The sequence below is a fragment of the Tachyglossus aculeatus genome, chromosome 4 (assembly GCF_015852505.1).
Source record: "Tachyglossus aculeatus isolate mTacAcu1 chromosome 4, mTacAcu1.pri, whole genome shotgun sequence".
NCBI classification, from domain to species: domain Eukaryota; kingdom Metazoa; phylum Chordata; class Mammalia; order Monotremata; family Tachyglossidae; genus Tachyglossus; species Tachyglossus aculeatus.
In genome coordinates this window covers 8,044,537-8,065,273 of record NC_052069.1, presented here as the reverse complement: position 1 = coordinate 8,065,273, position 20,737 = coordinate 8,044,537, and the positions used below count along the sequence as shown (strand labels likewise).

Sequence of the window (20,737 nt, the reverse complement as noted above, 5' to 3'; positions counted from 1 at the left end):
AGCGCTTAGTACGGTGCTTGGCACATAGACTGTAATCTCGTTGTAGGAAGGGAACCTGTCCATTTATTGTTGAACCCTCCCAAGCGCTTAGTACAGTGCTGTGCACACCGTAAGTGCTCAATAAATACGACCGCTGACTGACCCTTTTAAAAAATGAGAGAAGACGGTGCCGGCCAGCTGAGCTATAAAGAAGCAGGTACCTTTTCGAGCCCGGCTGCATTCCTGGAAGTACAGAGTCTGGACGAGCGTTAGGTTTCTGCAAGAGATTTCTCAAAGGCTGCATGAAGCATAGAAGGGGCGGGGGGATTCTAGAGGGGGGAGAAGGGGTCTCCTTCACAGCGATGGCCTTCCCATCGCCAGCGTAAACTTCCGCAGTCACCCCTGTGTTGCCTTTTAAAAATCCCTGTAGACCGTAAGCCCGTTTTGCGGCAGTTCGTCGTTACGGAATACTCTCCCAAGAGCTTAGTGAGGTTTCCGCACACAGGAAGCGCCCGATAAATATGAATGAATGAAATCCTTGCCCTCCTTGCCGTGACGACGCTCAACCCCGCAAGCCCCCGCGTGCGTCCGGCCTGAACTGAGCCTCGTCAACGGCGGCACAGAGGACAGGGCAAAGAAATCTCTAAAACAGGTCCTTCCACCTTCCCCAACGCCCCACCACCAAAGATGCTTTTTTCTGGTCGTCGGTCACCGTGGGCGTCTAGTCTCTGTGAAAGGTGGCCCATCTCCGGCAGAATCCCGCTAGGCGATGTTCAGTCGGGAGCGTAAACACGCCGGCCCTGCCTCTGTGAGCGTGGGATGCTGAGTCACCGTGTGCTTGTATCCGAACAGTTTCCTCTGTTGAGCACTGATCTCCAAGGAGGGAGCAGCGGCCAAGAAAAACAGTGCTGGTGGGAAAAAGCACTCTACTCTCCCCTTTTCCCCGGAACGCAGTGTGAAGGTAAGAAGGACCTCGGGAGTTTGGTCGAATCTCGGACAAGCCGCTCACCTCTAGATCGGAGACTCGTTGCGGGCAAGGAATGGGTCTGGTTATTGTTCCATTGGCCTCTACCCAAGCACTCAGTACAGTGCTCTGCACACAGCACTCAGTAAATATGATTGATTGAATCCCCTCGTTTACCAGAGGAAGGCACCAGGTGGTCTTCAAACAAAATGTTCCCGCCGTCAAATTGGGATGGAAACGATTGTGGGACACCCCCTCCGCTGCCTCTTCTGTTGTGAATCTGTGCCCGGAACTTAGTGAGCGCTTAACAGATACCACGATTATCGTGATTATTCTTATTATCCGTGCGGTGGACCTTGTTCAGAGAACCCAGGTCCTCTGACTCCCAAGCCTGGGCTCTTTCCCCTGGGCCATATTTCCTGTCAGTCACTTTGATTCTTTCCAGTGGAGATTTTCAATTGTCCAACTAGACTGTAAGCTAATTTCTTCATTGATGCACACGTCCATCTCCCCCTCATTCATTCATTAAATCGTATTTATTGAGCACGTACTGTGTGCAGAGCACTCTGCTAAGCGCTTGGGAAAGTAAGATACAACAATAAACAGTGACATTCCCTGCCCACAGTGAGCTTATAAAGCGGGGAGATAGACATCGGTATAAATAAAGTTACAGATGTGTGCTATAGTGCTGTGGGGCAGGGAGGGGTGAATAAAGGGAGCAAGTCAGGGTGACACGGAGGGGAGAAGAGAAAGGAGGACTTAGGGAAGGCATCTTGGAGGAGATGGGCCTTCAATAAGGCTCTGAAGCTGGGGAGAGTCAGATTTGAGGAGGGAGGGCATTCCAGGCCAGAGGAAGGACAGGGTCAGTGGCGAGAGAGGCGAGATCGAGGCATTGTGAGAAGGTTAGCAGCAGAGAGGAGTGAAGAGTGCGGGTTGGATTGTGGAAGGGAAAGTGAAGTGAGGTAGGAGAGGGCAAGGTGGTGGACTGTTTTAAAGCCAATGGTGAGGAGTTTTTGCTTGATGAGGAGTTGGCTGGGCAACCACTGGAGCTTTCTGCAGAGCGGGGGTGACATGTCCTGAGCGTTTTTGTAGAAAAGTGATCCAGGCAGCAGAGTGAAGTATGACGTATGCCCTCCCGTCACCAGGGTGGTGGGAGGACGTCCAAGGAGAGATGTCTTGAAGACTGGAGGAAATGCGGAACTGCAGAGAGGTAGAGAGATCAGGGTTGGAGATGGAGATCTGGGGATCATCCGCATAGAAGCGGCAGTCGAAGCCGCGGGAGTGAATGAGTTCTCCAAGGGAGCGGAGGTAGATGGAGAAGAGAAGGGGACCCAGACCTGAACCTTGAGGGACCCCCACGGTCAGGGGGTGGGAGGCCGAGGAGGAGCCCACGAAGGAGACTGAGAATGAACGGCCAGAGAGATGAGGAGAATCGGGAGAGGACGGAGTCAGCGAAGCTAAATAACGTTTCCAGGAGAAGCGGGTGATCCTCAGTGTCGAAGGTAGTTGAGGAGTCAAGGGAGGATTAGGATGAAGTAGAGGCTGTCGGATTTGGCAAGAAGGAGATGGTTGGTTGACGTTTGAGAGGGTGGTTTCTGTGAAGCGAAAGGGACGGAAGCCAGATTGGAGGGGGTCAAGGAGAGAATTGGAGTTGGCCGTAGATAGGAGATGCCGATGGGTGACAGCGTGGGCTGGATTCCCTGAGCCCAGGGAGGGGAGGGGCCCTCCGCTCACTGCTCTGCTTATCGGAGTGGCCACCTCTGGGCCAGCAATTTCCCGAAAGGGGCTTTCCCTGCCACATTACTCCTTCAACACCCTTAGGCCACACACAGCCTCCTCTACTCTCCTGATTCATTCATTCAATCTTATTTATTGAGTGCTTACTTTGTGCAGAGCACTGGACTGAGCACTTGGGAAGTACAAGTTGGCAACATATAGAGACGGTCCCTACCCAACAGTGGGCTCACAGTCTAGAAGGGGGAGACAGAGAACAAAACAAAACATATTAACAAAATAAAATAAGTAGAATAAATATGTACAAGTAAAATAAATAGAGTAATAAATACGTACAAACATATATACAGGTGTTGTGGGAAGGGGAAGGAGGTAAAGCGGGGGGGATAGAGAGGGGGAGGATGGGGAGAGGAAGGAGGGGGCTCAGTCTGGGAAGGCCTCCTGGAGGAGGTGAGCTCTCAGTAGGGCCTTGAAGGGAGGAAGAGAGCTAGCTTGGCGGACGTGGGGAGGGAGGGCATTCCAGGCCAGGGGGATGACATGGGCCGGGGGTCGACGGCGGGAGAGGCGAGACTGATAATATGATTATCAGTCTTAGTAGAAAACTGTAACCATATAAGCTCTAGTCTTAAGGAATATCACCTATTTTAACCATTTAGACCTTGCAATCTCTCTAGGCATAGATTGCAAATGTTACCAAAATGTAGAATCTTATCAATGCCTATCAACATATAAGCACCTTAATTGAGTTGAATATAGTGGCAGCTGCCTTCGTCATAATGCAGCATGGGATAGATTGGGTGGGTGCTAGAGTTCCATAGTTTCTGGAGTTCTGTGCCTAATATTTGAGATTTTTTAAATGGGTTCTTGTTAACTGTTTTCCTGGAAAATAGCACGAACCCTAGTAGCTCTTTCTGCCTCTCACTCTCCCCCGGGGCCTGGACCTCCTTGGATTCACTGCCTATTTTCCATCCTAATAATAACAATAATCATCAATCGTATTTATTGAGCGCTTACTATGTGCAGAGCACTGTACTAAGCGCTTGGGAAGTACAAATTGGCAACATATAGAGACAGTCCCTACCCAACAGTGGGCTCACAGTCTAAAATAATGATATTTGTTAAGTGCTTACTATGTGTCAAACACTGTTTTAAGCGCTGGGGTAGGTGTAAGCTATTCAGGTTGGACGCAGTCCCCGTCCCACATAGGGCTCAGTCTTAATCCCCATTTTACAGATGAGGTAACTGAGGCACAGAGAAATTAAGCGACTTGCCCAAGGTCACGCAACCGACAGGTCTCGGAGCCGGCACTGGAACCCAGATTCTCGGGCTGTATCCGCTAAGCCGTCCTTAGCGAGCCCCGTGTGGGACCTGATGATCTTGTATCTACAGTGCTTGGCACAGAGTAAGCATTTACCAAATATCACAGTCATTATTACCGTTATTAGTATCGTTATTAATACTATTACCCAAAAGCTTGATTATGATGTGAACAGTGCTCCAGCTAGAAAAACTAAAGCGAAAGCTTGGAGAATAGTGGAGATAAACCTCTCTGCAGAAAGGGGCAGTCAGTTAGGTTTGTATTTTGTTATTATTTAGAGACTTTTTTCAGAGAAGACCTAAGTTCAACCTTACTAATTAAGCACTTTTCTCATTTCCCAAAACACTTTTCCTTTCTCATCTCTTCTCTGGAAAGCATTTCGTGTTTGCTTCCTTGACTCGGCTGCAAACTCCTTGAAGTCAGGGATCGCATCTTCTGCCTCTGTTGTGCTCAGCCAAGCGCTTACTACAGTGCTCTGCACCCACTAAGTGTTCAATAAATGCCTTTGATTGATTAATTGATTGCTCCGCGCTCCACAGGGGCTCAGTGACTTTTTCTTGTCTGGCATTTGTTAAGCGCTTACTATGTAGAGAAGCAGCATGGCTTAGTGGAAAGAGCATGGGCTTGGGAGTCAGAGGTTGTGAGTTCTAATCCCGGCTCCGCCACTTGTCAGCTGTGTGACCTTGGGCAAGTCACTTAACTTCGCTGGGCCTCAGTTCCTTCATCTGTAAAATGGGGATTAAGACTGTGAGCCCCACGTGGGACAACCTGATGACCTTGTATCTACGCTAGCGCTTAGAATAGTGTTTGGCACATAGTAAGCGCTTAACAAATACCATTATTATTAGTAGTAGTAGTATGTATCAAACACTGTTCTAAGAACTGGAATAGGTGCAAAGCAATCAGATTGGACACAAGCCCTGTCCCGTATGGGATTTACAGTCTAAGTAGGAGGGAGAACAGTTATTGAATCCCCATTTTATAGCTGAAGAAGCTGAGGCATAGAGAATAATAATAATAATAATAATAATGGCATTTATTAAGCGCTTACTATGTGCAAAGCACTGTTCTAAGCACTGGGGAGGTAACAAGGTAATCAGGTTGTCCCACGGGGGGCTCACAGTCTTAATCCCCATTTTACAGATGAGGTAACTGGGGCACAGAGAAGTTAAGTGACTTGCCCAAAGTCACACAGCTGACAATTGGCGGAGCCGGGATTTGAACCCATGACCAATAATGACCAATTATGACCAAGAATAATGGTAATAACGATCGTATTTGCTAAGCACTTACTATATACCAGGCACTGAACTAAGCACTGGGTCGGATAAAAGCAAATCAGGTTGGACAAAGGCTCACAATCTTAATCCCCATTTTACAGATGAGGTAACCAAGGCACAGACAAATCAAGTGACTTGCCCATGGTCAACCAGCAAGCAGTTGACAGAGCCGGGATTAGAACCCAGGTCCACTGATTCCAAGGCGTAGTGGATAGAGCTTGGGCTTGGGAATCAGAAGGTTATGGGTTCTAATGCCACCCCCTCCACTTGTCTACTGTGTAGCATTGGGCAAGTCACTTTACTTTTCTGGGCCTCAGTTCCCTCATCTGTAAAATGGGGATTAAGACTGCGAGCCCCGCATGGGACGACCTGATAACCTTGTATCTCTCCCAGTGCATAGTACAGTAATAATAATAATAATGATAGCATTTATTAAGTGCTTACTATGTGCAAAGCACTGTTCTAAGCGCTGGGGAGGTTAACAAGGTGATCAGGTTGTCGCACGGGGGGCTCACAGTCTTCATCCCCATTTTACAGATGAGGTAACTGAGGCCCAGAGAAGTGAAGTGACTTGCCGAAAGTCACACAGTTGATAAGTGGTGGAGCCGGGATTTGAACCCATGACCTCTGACTCCAAAGCCCGGGCTCTTTCCACTGAGCCACGCTGCTTCTCACTGTGTGAGAAGCACTGGCACTGCCTGGCACATAGTAAGCGTTTAACAAATACCATAACAGTTATGATAAGGCCGCACTCTTCCTTGTGATCGGGAAACTCAGAAATGTTTAGGGGAGTACACAATGAGTAAGATCGAAGACAGCCCGTGATGACAGAGGGGAACAGAAACCCAGCATTCATTCATTCATTCAATCGTATTTATTCAATCAATCAATCAATCAATCGTATTTATTGAGCGCTTACCATGTGCAGAGCACTGTACTAAGCGCTTGGGAAATACAAATTGGCAACACATAGAGACAGTCCCTACCCAACAGTGGGCTCACAGTCTAAAAGGGGGAGACAGAGAACAGAACCAAACATACCAACAAAATAAAATAAATAGGATAGAAATGTACAAGTAAGATAAATAAATAAATAAATAGAGTAATAAATATGTACAACCATATATACATATATACAGGTGCTGTGGGGAAGGGAAGGAGGTAAGATGGGGGGATGGAGAGGGGGACGAGGGGGAGAGGAAGGAAGGGGCTCAGTCTGGGAAGGCCTCCTGGAGGAGGTGAGCTCTCAGCAGGGCCTTGAAGGGAGGAAGAGAGCTAGCTTGGCGGAGGGGCAGAGGGAGGCCATTCCAGGCCCGGGGGATGACGTGGGCCGGGGGTCGACGGCGGGACAGGCGAGAGCGAGGTACAGTGAGGAGATTAGCGGTGGAGGAGCGGAGGGTGCGGGCTGGGCAGTAGAAGGAGAGAAGGGAGGTGAGGTAGGAGGGGGCGAGGGGATGGACAGCCTTGAAGCCCAGGGTGAGGAGTTTCTGCCTGATGCGCAGATTGATTGGTAGCCACTGGAGATTTTTGAGGAGGGGAGTGATATGCCCAGAGCGTTTCTGGACAAAGATAATCCGGGCAGCAGCATGAAGTATGGATTGAAGTGGAGAGAGACACGAGGATGGGAGACCAGAGAGAAGGCTGGTGCAGTAGTCCAGACGGGACAGGATGAGAGCTTGAATGAGCAGGGTAGCGGTTTGGATGGAGAGGAAAGGGCAGATCTTGGCAATGTTGCGGAGCTGACACCGGCAGGTTTTGGTGACGGCTTGGATGTGAGGGGTGAATGAGAGAGCGGAGTCGAGGATGACACCAAGGTTGCGGGCTTGTGAGACGGGAAGGATGGTAGTGCCGTCAACAGAGATGGGAAAGTCAGGGAGAGGACAAGGTTTGGGAGGGAAGACAAGGAGCTCGGTCTTCCACATGTTGAGCTTTAGGTGGCGGGCGGACATCCAGATGGAGATGTCCTGAAGGCAGGAGGAGATGCGAGCCTGGAGGGAGGGGGAGAGAGCAGGGGCAGAGATGTAGATCTGGGTCGCTTACTGTGTGCAGAGCACTGTACTAAGCGCTTGGGAAGTACAAGTTGGGAACATATAGAGACGGTCCCTACCCGACAGTGGGCTCACAGTCTAGAAGGGGGAGATGGAGAGAGAACAGGGCCGGAGATGTAGATTTGGGGATAATCCGCACAGCCTTGGTTACCAGAGGTGGTAGTTGAAGCCAGGGGAGTGAACGAGTTCCCCAACGGAGTGGGTGGAGATGGAAAACAGAAGGGGACCTCGAACCGTATCTCGAGCAAATGAATAAATGGGCACATGAACAAGAGAATGGTACAGAAAAAAGTAATATAAACTGGAAAGAGAAGCAAAAAGAGAGAGAAGAATGAGAATAATACAGAAGGACAGAACTACATGGAATGGGTGAGGAGAATCAACAGCGGGGAGACAGAAGGAACGGGGGAGAAACACTACATTTCTGCGACTGCTCCCCCGATATCAATATCTGATGAGAACAGTAATAAGCGGGAAGCTCCCTGTGGGCAAGGAATGTTTCTATTTATGGTTCCATTGTACTCTCCCAGGCGCTCACTTCTCTGGGCCTCAGTGACCTCATGTGTAAAATGGGGTTGAAGACTGTGAGCCCCAATATTTATTTTATTTTGTTAGTGTGTTTGGTTTTGTTCTCTGTCTTCCCCTTTTAGACTGTGAGCCCACTGTTGGGTAGGGACTGTCTCTATATGTTGCCAATTTGTACTTCCCAAGCGCTTAGTGCAGTGCTCTGCACATAGTAAGCGCTCAATAAATACGATTGATGATGATGATGATGATGATGACTGTGCCCAACCTGATTAGCTTGGATCTCCCCCAGCGCTTAGAACAGCACCTGTCTCAGAGGAAGCGCTTAACAAATACCATAAAAAAAGGAGACTAGCAGGAGTTGGGGCACGCCTGCGCAGGCCCGTCCTAAGCAACAGTCCTAAGCCCCTGCATGGGGCTTGCCCACACACATGCCAGCAAAACCCGAAGATTGGGGTTGACACGGTAACGCTGGTTCGCCCAAGGCAGCTTTGGACTATGTGTGTGTGTGTGTGTGTGTGTGTGTGTGTGTGTGTGTGTGTATATGTGTATATATATATATATATATATATATATATATATATATGTATGTATGTATGTATGTATGTATGTATGTATGTATATATATGTATATGTATATATATACATATATATATACACACACACACATACATAGTCCATATACATATATATATATACATATATATGTATATATATGTATATGGACTATGTATGTGTGTGTATATATATATATACACACACATACATAGTCCATATACATATATACATATATATATGTATATATGTTTGTACATATTTATTACTCTATTTATTTATTATTTATTTTACTTGTACATATCTATTCTACTTATTTTATTTTGTTAGTATGTTTGGTTTTGTTCTCTGTCTCCCCCTCTTAGACTGTGAGCCTAATGTTGGGTTGGGACTGTCTCTATATGTTGCCAATTGGTACTTCCCAAGTGCTTAGTACAGTGCTCTGCACATAGTAAGCGCTCAATAAATATGATTGATTGATTGATTGAGAGATGCATAGAGGCTGATGGTCTTTGAAACATCCGCAGGGCCCAAGGAGAATTGGGGTTCGTTTCATTTCGGAGAACTCTGAAAAGACCAGAGTTTAGGGGACAGAGAGTCTGCAAAGGGCAACCCTGGTGGCTTAGGCAGAAGGGCTCGTGGCTCCTGGATTTCTCGGCCATTTCCCGCTTGCCTGTTTTGTAGCCCCGTATCCATCTTGCGATGTGCCTCCAGATGGGTCTGTGTTAATTGTTAATTATTATTATTAATCAATCAATCAATCAATCGTATTTATTGAGCGCTTACTGTGTGCAGAGCACTGTACGAAGCGCTTGGGAAGTACAAGCTGGCAACATATAGAGACAGTCCCTGCCCAACAGTGGGCTCGCAGTCTAGGACAGAGAACAAAACCAAACATACTAACAAAATAAAATAAATAGAATAGATAGGTACAAGTAAAATAAATGAATAAATAGAGTAATAAATATGTACAAACATATATACATATATACAGGTGCTGTGGGGAAGGGAAGGAGGTGCAAAGCACCACTTGTCAGCCGTGTGACCTTGGGCAACTCACTTAATTTCTCTGTGCCTCAGTTACCTCATCTGTAAAATGAGGATGAAGACTGGGAGCCCCACGTGGGACTACCTGATTACCTTGTATCTACCCCAGTGCTTAGAACAGTGTTTGGCACACAGTAAGCGCTTAACAAATACCATTATTATTATTATTATTGCCATACTAGGGGCTTGGGAGAGCGTGGTATAACATCAAACACATTCCCTGCCCACAGTGAGCTCACAGCCTGCATTAATGCATTTCCATCAGAAGGGAAGAGCACAGGCCTGGGAATCAGAGGCTCTGGGTTCCAAGCTCAGCTCTGCGACTTGCCTGCTGTGTGCCCTTGGGAGGGTCACTCGACTTCTCTGAGCCTCATCTGGGAAAAGGGGACTCGGCAGTGCTCTGCATCCAGTAAGTAGTCAATAAATACAATTTACTGACTGTACTGTGAAACCCATGTGAGACAGGAACTGTGTCCAACCTGATTACTGGTCTCCACCCTGGCGCGTAGTTCAGTGCCTGAGTTCACAGTAAGTGCCTAAAAAAATAGCATTATTATTATCATTGTCATCCAGCAGGAGTACCAGAGACGGTTTTAATGATAGGTTATAACTTGGTTTTCAGTCGAATAATCGATATCTGTTGAGTGCTTACTGAGTGCAGAGTGCCGTACTAAGTAAGAGCTTGGGAGAGTACAGTATAACCGAATTGGTAGACATATTCCCTGCCCACAAGGAGCTTACAGTCTAAGAGGGGAGACAAACTTTAAGGTTGTGTACATAAGGGCTGTAGGGCTGAGAGGTTAATAAATAATAATAGTAATAGTAATAATGGCATTTATTAAGCACTTACAATGTGCAGAGCACTGTTCTAAGCGCTGGAGAGGTTACAAGGTGATCAGGTTGTCCCACGTGGGGCTCACAGGCTTAATCCCCATTTTACAGATGAGGTAACTGAGGCACAGAGAAGTTAAGTGACTTGCCCAAGTCACACAGCTGACAATTGGTGGAGCCGGGATTTGAACCCATGACCTCTGACTCTAAAGCCCATGCTCTTTCCACTGAGCCACGCTGAAACTGACTGATAACAATAATAACAATAATAATAATAACGTTGGTATTTGTTAAGTGCTTACTATGTGCCAAGCACTGTTCTAAGCACTGTGGTAGATACAGGGTAACCAGGTTGTCCCACGTGGGGCTCACAGTCTTAATCCCCATTTTACAGATGAGGTAACTGAGGCACAGAGAAGTTAAGTAACTTGCCCAAGGTCAAGTAGCAGAGCCGGGATTAGAATCCACAACCTCTGACTCCCAAGCCTGTGCTCTTTCCACTAAGCCATGCTGCTTCTCTAAAGCGAGCAAAAAAAGTGAGCCAATCAGGGCAACGCAGAAAGGAGTGGGAGAAGAGGAAATGAGGGATTAATCGGGGAAGGCCTCTTGGAGGAGGTGGGCTTTCAATGAGGTTTTGAAGCGGGGAGAGCGACAGTCTGTCGGAGATGAAGGGGGAGGGCGTTCCGGGCCAGAGGCGGGATGTGAGATAGATGAGACTGAGCTACAATGAGTAGGTTGGCGGTGCCGGCTGGATTCTAGTAGGAAATCAGAGAAGAGGTCGAAGAGGGCAAGGTGATTGAATGCTGTAAAGTCAAGGGTAAGGAATTTTTGGGGTTGCGGAGCCGGATCGGCAACCACTGGCGGTTCTGGAGGAGGGGAGGACTGTGGATTGAACATTTTTGTAGGAAAATGATCCGGGCAGCAGAGTGAAGTATGGACTGGCGTGGGGAGAGACAGGAGGCTGCGAGGTCAGCAAGGAGGCTAATAGAGTACTCAGGGCAGGGTAGGAGAAGTGCCTGGATTGACGTGACAGTTTGGGTAAAGAGGAAAGGACGGATTTTAGTGAAGTTGTGATGGTTGAACTGACAGGAATATGGACTGTGTGGGTTAAGGGAGAAAGAAGAGTCAATGGTATTTATTATAATAAGAATAATAATAATGATTGGCATTTGTTAAGCGCTTACTATGTGCCAAGCATTGTTCTAAGCGCTGGGGAGGATACAGGGTGATCAGGTTGTCCCACGTGGGGCTCACAGTCTTAATCCCCATTTTACAGATGGGGTAACCGAGGCCCAGAGAAGTTAAGTGACTTGCCTAAGATCACACAGCAGACATGTGGCGGAGTCGGGATTCGAACTCCAAAGCCCGGGCTCTTTCCACTGAGCCGCGATAATACTGATATCATTTATTAAGCGCTTACTATGTGCAAAGCACTGTTCTAAGCGCTGGGGAGGTTACAAGGTGATCAGGGTGTCCCACAAGGGGCTCACAGTCTTAATCCCCATTTTACAGATGAAGTAACTGAGGCACAGGGAAGTTAAGTGACTTGCCCAAAGTCACACAGCTGACAATTGGCAGAGCCGGGATTTGAACCCCTGACCTCTGACTCCAAAGCCCGTGCTCTTTCCACTGAGCCACGCTGCTTCTCTTATTGAGCACTTACTGTGTGCAAAGCACTGTACTAAGCACTTGGGGGAGTACGGTACGGCAGAGTCGGAAGACACATTCCCGACCCACGATGAGCTTACAGTTTCAAGTCAAGGAAAACGCCAATGCTAAGGTTGCGGGCTTGTGAGACAGGATGGTGGTGCTGTCTACAGCGATGGGAAAGGCAAGGGGAGGGCAGGACATGATAAGGCTGAGCTGTCGGTGGGATATCCAAGAAGAAGAGGTGTTCTGAAGGCCGGAGGAAATATCGGACTACAGAGAAGGAGGGAGATGAGGGCCGGAGATGTAGATTTGGTGATCATCTGCATAGAGGTGATAGTTTAATAATAATAATAATAATGGCATTTATTAAGCACTTACTATGTGCAAAGCACTGTTCTAAGCGCTAGGGAGGTTACAAGGTGATCAGGTTGTCCCACGTGGGGTTTACAGTCTTAATCCCCATTTTCCAGATGAGGTAACTGAGGCACAGAGAAGTTAAGTGACTTGCCCAAAGTCACACAGCTGACAATTGGTGGAGCCGGGATTTGAACCCACGACCTCTCACTCCAAAGCCCGTGCTCTTCCCACTGAGCCACGCAGCTTCCCTGTTAAAGGCATGGGAGCGAATGAGTTCTCCAAGGGAGTGGGTGTAGGTGGAGAGTAAAAGGGGACCCAGAATTGACCCTTGAGGGGTCCCCACAGTTAGGGGTGGGAGGCCGAGGGAGAGCCCGCGAAAGAGACCGAGAATGAGTAGCCAGATGGGAGGAGAACCAGGAGAGGACAGTGTCAGTGAAACCGAGGTTCGGTGACATTTCCAGGAGAAGGGAGTGGTCCACAGTGTCAAAGGCAACTGGGAGGTCAAGAGGATCAGGATGGGTCAGGGGCCGTTGAATTTGGCAAGAAGGAGATCTTTGGTGGCCTGTGAGAGGCGGCTTTTGTGGAGTGGAGGGGGCAGAAGCCAGATTGCAAGGGCAATCAGTCAATCAATTAATCGTATTTACTGAGCGCTTACTGTGTGCAGAGCACTGTACTTGGGAAGTACAAGTTGGCAACATATAGAGACAGTCCCTACCCAACAGTGGGCTCACAGTCTAAAAGGGGGAGACAGAGAACAAAACCATACTAACAAAATAAAATAGAATAGATATGTACAAGTAAAATAAACAAATAAATAAATAGAGCAATAAATATGTACAAACATATGTACATATATGCAGGTCATCATCATCATCAATCGTATTGATTGAGCGCTTACTATGTGCAGAGCACTGTACTAAGCGCTTGGGAAGTACAAATTGGCAACATATAGAGACAGTCCCTACCCAGCAGTGGGCTCACAGTCTAAAAGGGGGAGACAAAGAACAAAACCAAACATACTAACAAAATACAATAAATAGAATAGATATGTACAAGTAAAATAAATAAATAAATAGAGTAATAAATATGTACAAACATATATACATATACACAGGTGCTATGGGGAAGGGAAGGAGGTAAGGTGGGGGGGATGGAGAGGGGGACGAGGGGGAGAGGAAGGAAGGGGCTCAGTCTGGGAAGGCCTCCTGGAGGAGGTGAGCGAATTGGAGGCAGCAGATGTAGACCACTTGTTCAAGGATTTCAAAGAGGAACGGTAGGAGGGAGATGGTGGTGATAACCAGAGGGAACCATGGGCAAGGGAGGGGTTTTTGGGGGTTTTTTTTAGGATCGAGAATGCATGAGGGTATTTAATGATAGCATTTATTAAGCGCTTACTATGTGCAAAGCACTGTTCTAAGCACTGGGGAGGTTACAAGGTGATGAGGTTGTCCCATGGGGGGCTCACAGTCTTAATCCCCATTTTCCAGATGAGGGAACTGAGGCCCAGAGAAGTGAAGTGACTTGCCCAAAGTCACCCAGCTGACAAGAGGCAGAGCCGGGGTTTGAACCCATGACCTCTGACTCCAAAGCCCGGGCTCTTTCCACTGAGCCATGCTCCTTCTCTATTTGAAAGCAGTGGGGAAGAAGTCATTGGAGAGTGAACAGTTGAAGGTGGTGGTTGAGGAGGGGAGAAAGGAGGGGACAAGTGTTTCGATAAGGGGTGCAGAGATTCGGTCAGAGGCACAGGCGGAGGGGGTGGATTTGGAGAGGGGGAGGAGGAGGATCTCATCCAGAGATAGTGCTGGGGAAGATGGGAGAGGCGAAGAAGAGACCGGAGAGGAGCCGGGGAGATTTTAGGGAGATAATAATAATAATAAAATAATGGCGTTTGTTGAGCGCTTACTATGTGCAAAGCACTGTTCTAAGCGCTGGGGGCGGGGGATACAAGGAAATCAGGTTGTCCCACGTGGAGCTCACAGTCTTAATCCCCATTTTACAGATGAGGTAACTGAGGCTCAGAGAAGTTAAGTGACTTGCCCATGGTCACGCAGCAGACATGTGGTGGAGCCGGGATAAGAACCCGTGACCTCTGACTCCGAAGCCCGGGCTCTTTCCACTGAGCCACGCTGCTCCCGGATCGAGCCTGGTGGTTTCATTTTTCTCAATAAAGTAGGTGTCCAGGTCATTAGGGACAAGGGATGGAGGAGGAGGGAGTTAAAAGTCCAAAACGAGTGGCCAGGGATATGAGCATGGGAGTCCATAAGGATGGAGAAATAATGATGCCAAGTGGAAGAGAGGACACAGTTAAAGCAGGTGAGGATGAACTTGAGCTGGACAAGGTCAGCCTGATATCTGGATTTCCACTAGCAGCGCTCTGAGGCTAATGCACAGGAGTGAAGGAAACATCAAAGCATTGCATTGTAGACTGTAAGCTTGTTGTGGGCAGGAAATCAATCAATCAATCAATCAATCAATTGTATTTATTGAGCGCTTACTGTGTGCAGAGCACTGAAATGTGTCTGTTTATTGTTGTATTGTCCTTTCCCAAGTGCTCAATGCAGTGCTCTGCACACAGTAAGCACTCAATAAATACGAATGAATGATTGAATTCATTCATTCATTCATTCCGTCATATTTATTGAGAGCTTACTGTGTGCAGAGCACACTGTACTAAGCACTTGGGAAGTACAAGTTGGCAACATATAGAGACGGTCCCTACCCAACAACGGGCTCACAGTCTAGAAGGGGGAGACAGACAGCAAAACAAAACATGTGGTCAGGTGTCAAGTCATCAGAATAAATAGAAGTAAAACTAGATGCGCATAATAGACAAAATAAATAGAATAGTAAATCAATCAATCAATCGTATTTATTGAGCGCTTACTGTGTGCAGAGCACTGTACTAAGCGCTTGGGAAGTACAAGTTGGCAACATATAGAGACAGTCCCTACCCAACAGTGGGCTCACAGTCTAAAAGGGGGAGACAGAGAACAAAACCAAACATACTAACAAAATAAAATAAATAGAATAGATGTGTACAGGTAAAATAAATAAATAAATAGAGTAATAAATAATGATGATGATGGTAGTAAATGCTTATGATGTTCCAGACACTTTTCTAAGCGCTGGGGTAGATACAAGCTAATCATCATCATCAATCGTATTTATTGAGCGCTTACTGTGTGCAGAGCACTGTACTAAGCGCTTGGGAAGTACAAGTTGGCAATATATAGAGACAGTCCCTACCCAACAGTGGGCTCACAGTCTAAAAGGGGGAGACAGAGAACAAAACCAAACATACTAACAAAATAAAATAAATAGAATAGATGTGTACCGGTAAAATAAATAAATAAATAAAGTAATAAATAATGATGATGATGGTAGTAAATGCTTATGATGTTCCAGACACTTTTCTAAGCGCTGGGGTAGATACAAGTTAATCATCATCATCAATCGTATTTATTGAGCGCTTACTGTGTGCAGAGCACTGTACTAAGCGCTTGGGAAGTACAAGTTAGCAATATATAGAGACAGTCCCTACCCAACAGTGGGCTCACAGTCTAAAAGGGGGAGACAGAGAACAAAACCAAACATACTAACAAAATAAAATAAATAGAATAGATATGTACCGGTAAAATAAATAAATAAATAAAGTAATAAATAATGATGATGATGGTAGTAAATGCTTATGATGTTCCAGACACTTTTCTAAGCGCTGGGGTAGATACAAGCTAATCAGGTCAGACACAGTCTGTGTCCCACTTGGGGCTCATAGTCTCAATCCCCATTGTACAGATGAGGTAATTGAGTCCCGGAAAAGTTAAGTGACTTACCCAAGGTCACAAAGCGGGCACGTGGTGGAGCAGGGATTAGCACCCATGGCCTTCCAACTTCCACGCCCATGCTGTATCCACTAAAGCCCCGCTGCTTCTCATGCTCGTTACCAGAACCATCAGCCATATGAGGGCTTTCTGTTGGATTTACTTAAACTTAAAATTTCTTTGGTTCCCTCTGCAATACCTCCTTCCCCCTGCCCAGAATGGCCATTGCTATATTTCTTGAAAATTTTAAATGAAAGTTTTGCACAAGTCATCTTCGTTCCTGTTCTCAGTTTTCAAATTTTCCCCCTGAATGTATTCTTCGGGCAACTTGTCAGCCCGGGCTTCTTGGGCTCACTGCCGTCCCCAGTTCTCCTTGTCAGTAAAACCTCGACGGAGTCCGCGTCTCTGAAAGGAACATTTTCGATCGCGATTCAGCGCAGGGGACTGGCGTTGGGATGAGGTCGAGCAAATGGGAATTTTTTCCCGTCAGGCGACATTGGAGAAGCAGTGTGGCTCAGTGGAAAGAGCACTGGCTTTGGAGTCAGAGGTCATGGGTTCAAATCCCAGCTCCGCCAACTGTCAGCTGTGTGACTTTGGGTAAGTCACTTAACTTCTCTGTGCCTCAGTTACCTCATCTGGAAAATGGGGATTAAAACTGTGAGCCCCCCAGTGGGACAACCAGCGCTTAGAACAGTGCTTTGCACATAGTAAGCACTTAACAAATGCCATAATTATTTATTATCATTATTATTATTATTATCGTTGGCAAATATGCTCACTTCATTGTCCCTGCTTACCAAGGTTCTGGAATTGTCAGTCAGTAGTCTTTATGGAACGCTGAGCACTGTGCTTAGCACGAAGGAGAGCACAGAAGGGTTAGTAGGCATGATCCCTGCCCTCAAAAATCCAGCTGGGAGGCAGTTGGGAAAATAAATCACGGATTGGAACAAATAAAGCAGCATGGTCTAGTGGCTAGAGCCCAGGCCGGAGGGTCAGAGGACCCTGGTTCTCATCGTGACTCCGCCACTTGTCTGCTGAGGGACACTAGGCCAGTCACTTTACTTAATAATTATAATTACGGTACTTGTTAAGGGCGTATTATATGCCACGCACTGTTCTAAGCGCTGGGGTGGTTACGAGATAATCAGGTTGCCCCACATGGGGCTCACAGCCTTAATCCCCATTTTCCAGATGAGGTAACTGAGGCCCAGAGAAGCGAAGTGACTTACCCAAGGTCACACAGCAGGCACGTGGCGGAGCCGGGATTGGAACCCACATCCTCCGACTCCCAAGCCCGGGCTCTTGCCACTGAGTCACGCTGCTTCTGGGCCTCAGTTCTGTCATCGGTAAAGTGGGGATTAACATTCATTCATTCATTCAATCGTATTTATTGAGCGCTACTAAGCGCTTGGGAAGTACAAGTTGGCAACATATAGAGACGGTCCCTACCCAACAGTGGGCTCACAGTCTAGAAGGGGGAGACAGACAACAAAACCAAACATATTAACAGAATTGAGCCCCATGTGGGACATGGTCTGTGTCCAACCTGATTATCTTGTATCTACCCCAGCGCTTAGTACAGTGCCTGGCATATAGAAAATGCTTAACAAATACAATAAAAAAGTAATAGGTGTAGAGATATGGCTCTAAGTGTGGTGGGCAGGTGGGAGTTAGTTGACACAGAAGTAGTGAATTGTTAGTTGGAGGATAGAGGGTGGGAAGGTGAGCGATTAATCAGGGAAGCCCTCCTGGAGGAAGGTGTAGATGGGGAGAACGTGAAGGGGCTGGGGTGACCCCTGAGTAAGAGACCGCCTGCCAGAGATGAGAATAAGAGATGGCGGTTGGGGTCTCCTGAGAGGAGACGGTCGGTCAGTTGATCGTGTTTAGTGAGCGTTTACTGTGTGCAGGGCACTGTACTAAGCGCTTAGGAGAGTCCAGTGTAACAGACACATTCCCCGCCCACAACGAGCTGGTGGTCTAGAGGGGGAGACAGATATGAATATAAATAAATAAATTGCAGCTGTAATAAATGATCAGGTGTAGCGAGAGAGGAGCCACGAGAGGAGTGCAGCGTGGCTCAGTGGCAAGAGCACAGGCTTTGAAGTCAGAGGTCATGGGTTCAAATCCCAGCTCCACCAATTGTCAGCTGTGTGACTTTGGGCAAGTCACACAACTTCTCTGGGCCTCAGTTCCCTCATCTGTAAAATGGGGATTAAGACTGTAAGCCCCGCCGTGGGACAACCTGATCACCTTGTATCCTCCCCAGCGCTTAGAACAGTGCTTTGCACATAGTAAGCGCTTAATAAATGGCATCATCATCCTCATCAGGAGATCTGATTGGGTGAGAAGTTTCTGCTTGATGCAGAGAGGGATGGGCAACCCCTGGAGGCTTATTGTTTATTGTTACATTTTACTCTCCCAAATGCTTAGTACAGCGCTCAGCACATAGTAAGCGCTCTATAAGTACAATTGAATGAATGAATGAAAATTTTTGAAGAGCGAGAAGATTGGCCCAGAGCAACGTTCTAGAGAACTAACCCGGCCAGCACAGTGCAGGATGGACAGGAGAGGAGAGAGGCTGGAGGCAGGGAGGTCGGCGAGGAGATTGATGGAGCAGTCGAGTCCATGGGATTGGATAAGTGTCTGGGCTGTTATGGTGGTATTTTGGGTCGGAAGTAAAGAGCGGATTCAGGAGACCTGAGACTTCCCGGGGAGGCGACACTGTTTGGGAGACGGAGTCCGGCCTGAAAAACTCACAGATGCTGTCGCCCGTCTGAGAGAAAACCTGGGCCTGGCTTCTTGGGGAGGACCGTATCGTTCGTTCATTCATTCATTCATTCATTTATTCATTCAGTCGTATTTATTGAGCGCTTACTGTGTGCAAAGCACTGTACTGAGCCCTTGGGAGAGAACAATGAACAACAGACTGACACCTTCCCCGCCCACAACGAGCTCACAGTCTGGAGTAATTGTGGTATTTGTTAAGCGCTTACTATGTGCCAGGCACCGTACTAAGCACGGGGGTGGATACAAGCAAATTGAGTTGGACCCAGTGTCGGTCCCACGTGGGGCTCACAGTTTCAATCTCCATTTTACAGATGAGGTCACTGAGGCCCAGAGAAGTGAAGTCACTTGCCCAAGGTCGCACAGCAGACAGGTAGCAGAGCTGGGATTATAACCCAGATCCTTTCATTCATTCATTCATTCAGTCATATTTATTGAGCGCTTACTGGGTGCAGAGCACTGTACTAAGCGCTTGGGAAGTACAAGTTGGCAACATAGGCCAGGCCATTGCTCTATTCATTAAGCCATGCTTCTTTTCTTTCCATCAGACTACACCCACCCCTACCTCTGTGTCTCTCTGTCTGTTTGTCTCTGTCTCTCTGTCTCCCTCATTTTCTCTCTCTCCCTCTTGTACCATCTCTGTCTTTCTCTTTGTCTCTCTCTCTCTCTCTCTCTCTCTCTCTCTCTCTCTCTCTCTCTCTCTCTCTCTCTCTCTCTCTCTCTCTCTCCCTCTCCCCTTCGTGCTCCTCTCTGTCTCCCTTGTGCTCTCCCTCTCTCCCTCAATGAAGGAGGTTAGTGAGGTGACGTAGTAGGGGGTGAGCTGATTGACGGCTTTAAAGCCAACCGTGAGGAGTTCCTGTTCGATGAGGCGGTGAATGGGCAGCCATTGGGGGTTCTAGAGGCGTGGAGAGACATGAACTGAACGTTTTTATTGATAAATGATTCATCCAGCAGAGTGACGTCTCAATTGGAGTGGGGAAATCCAGGTCGGGAGGTCAGTGAGGAGGCAAAATGCATTAGTCTGAGCGGGATAAGATAAGTGCTTGGATCCGCCTCCTTCACTCTTATGCTCGAGCTGCTGAACGCCGCTGGCAAAAGTCTAAACACCAAGCCAACATCATTCACTTCAAGTTTACCCTTTCCTGCCTTAACTCTGCCCTCTCCTCTGCCAGACAAAACTATTTCTCCTCCCTTATTGACACCCATGCCCATCATCCCCGTCAGCTCTTCCGTACATTTAACTCCCTTCTCAGGCCCCCTGTTCCTCCCCCTGTTCCTTCCCTCACCCCCAACGATCTGGCCTCCTACTTCATTAGTAAAATCAACTCCATCAGGTCTGAGCTCCCCAAAGTCACTCCTCCCCCTTCTCCAACGCCCCTCCTCTCAACCCTCTCCGCTACTCTCCCATCCTTTCCAGCAGTATCCTCAGATGAGATCTCCTCCCTCCTCTCAAGTGCTCCTCCAGCCACCTGTGCTTCTGACCCCATTCCCTCTCATCTTATGAAATCTCTCGCCCCGTCCCTCCTCCCCTCCTTAACTTCCTCCCCTCCTTAACTTCCATCTTCAACTGCTCACTCTCCACTGGTTCCTTCCCCTCTGCCTTCAAACATGCCCACATCTCCCCATCCTAAAAAAACCCTCTCTTGACCCCACCTCCCCTTCTAGTTATCGCCCTATCTCCCTACCATTCCTTTCCAAACTCCTTGAACGAGTCATTTACACCCGCTGCCTCGAATTCCTCAACGCCAACTCTCTCCTCGACCCCCTCCAGTCTGGCTTCCGTCCCCTACATTCCACCGAAACTGCCCTCTCAAAGGTCACCAGTGACCTCCTGCTTGCCAAAT

At 47.6% G+C, this 20,737-nt stretch overlaps 1 protein-coding gene across 1 annotated transcript in view; it reads left to right on the top strand.

Annotated features, from left to right (window-relative positions):
• Positions 1–20,737, top strand: part of KIAA0232 (KIAA0232 ortholog) — a 93,332-nt gene that overhangs the window by 62,270 nt on the left and 10,325 nt on the right. The window contains exon 6 of the mRNA XM_038745952.1: positions 832–940. Coding sequence (XP_038601880.1) covers positions 832–940 — 109 coding nt within the window. The remainder of the gene's footprint in view (positions 1–831; positions 941–20,737) is intronic.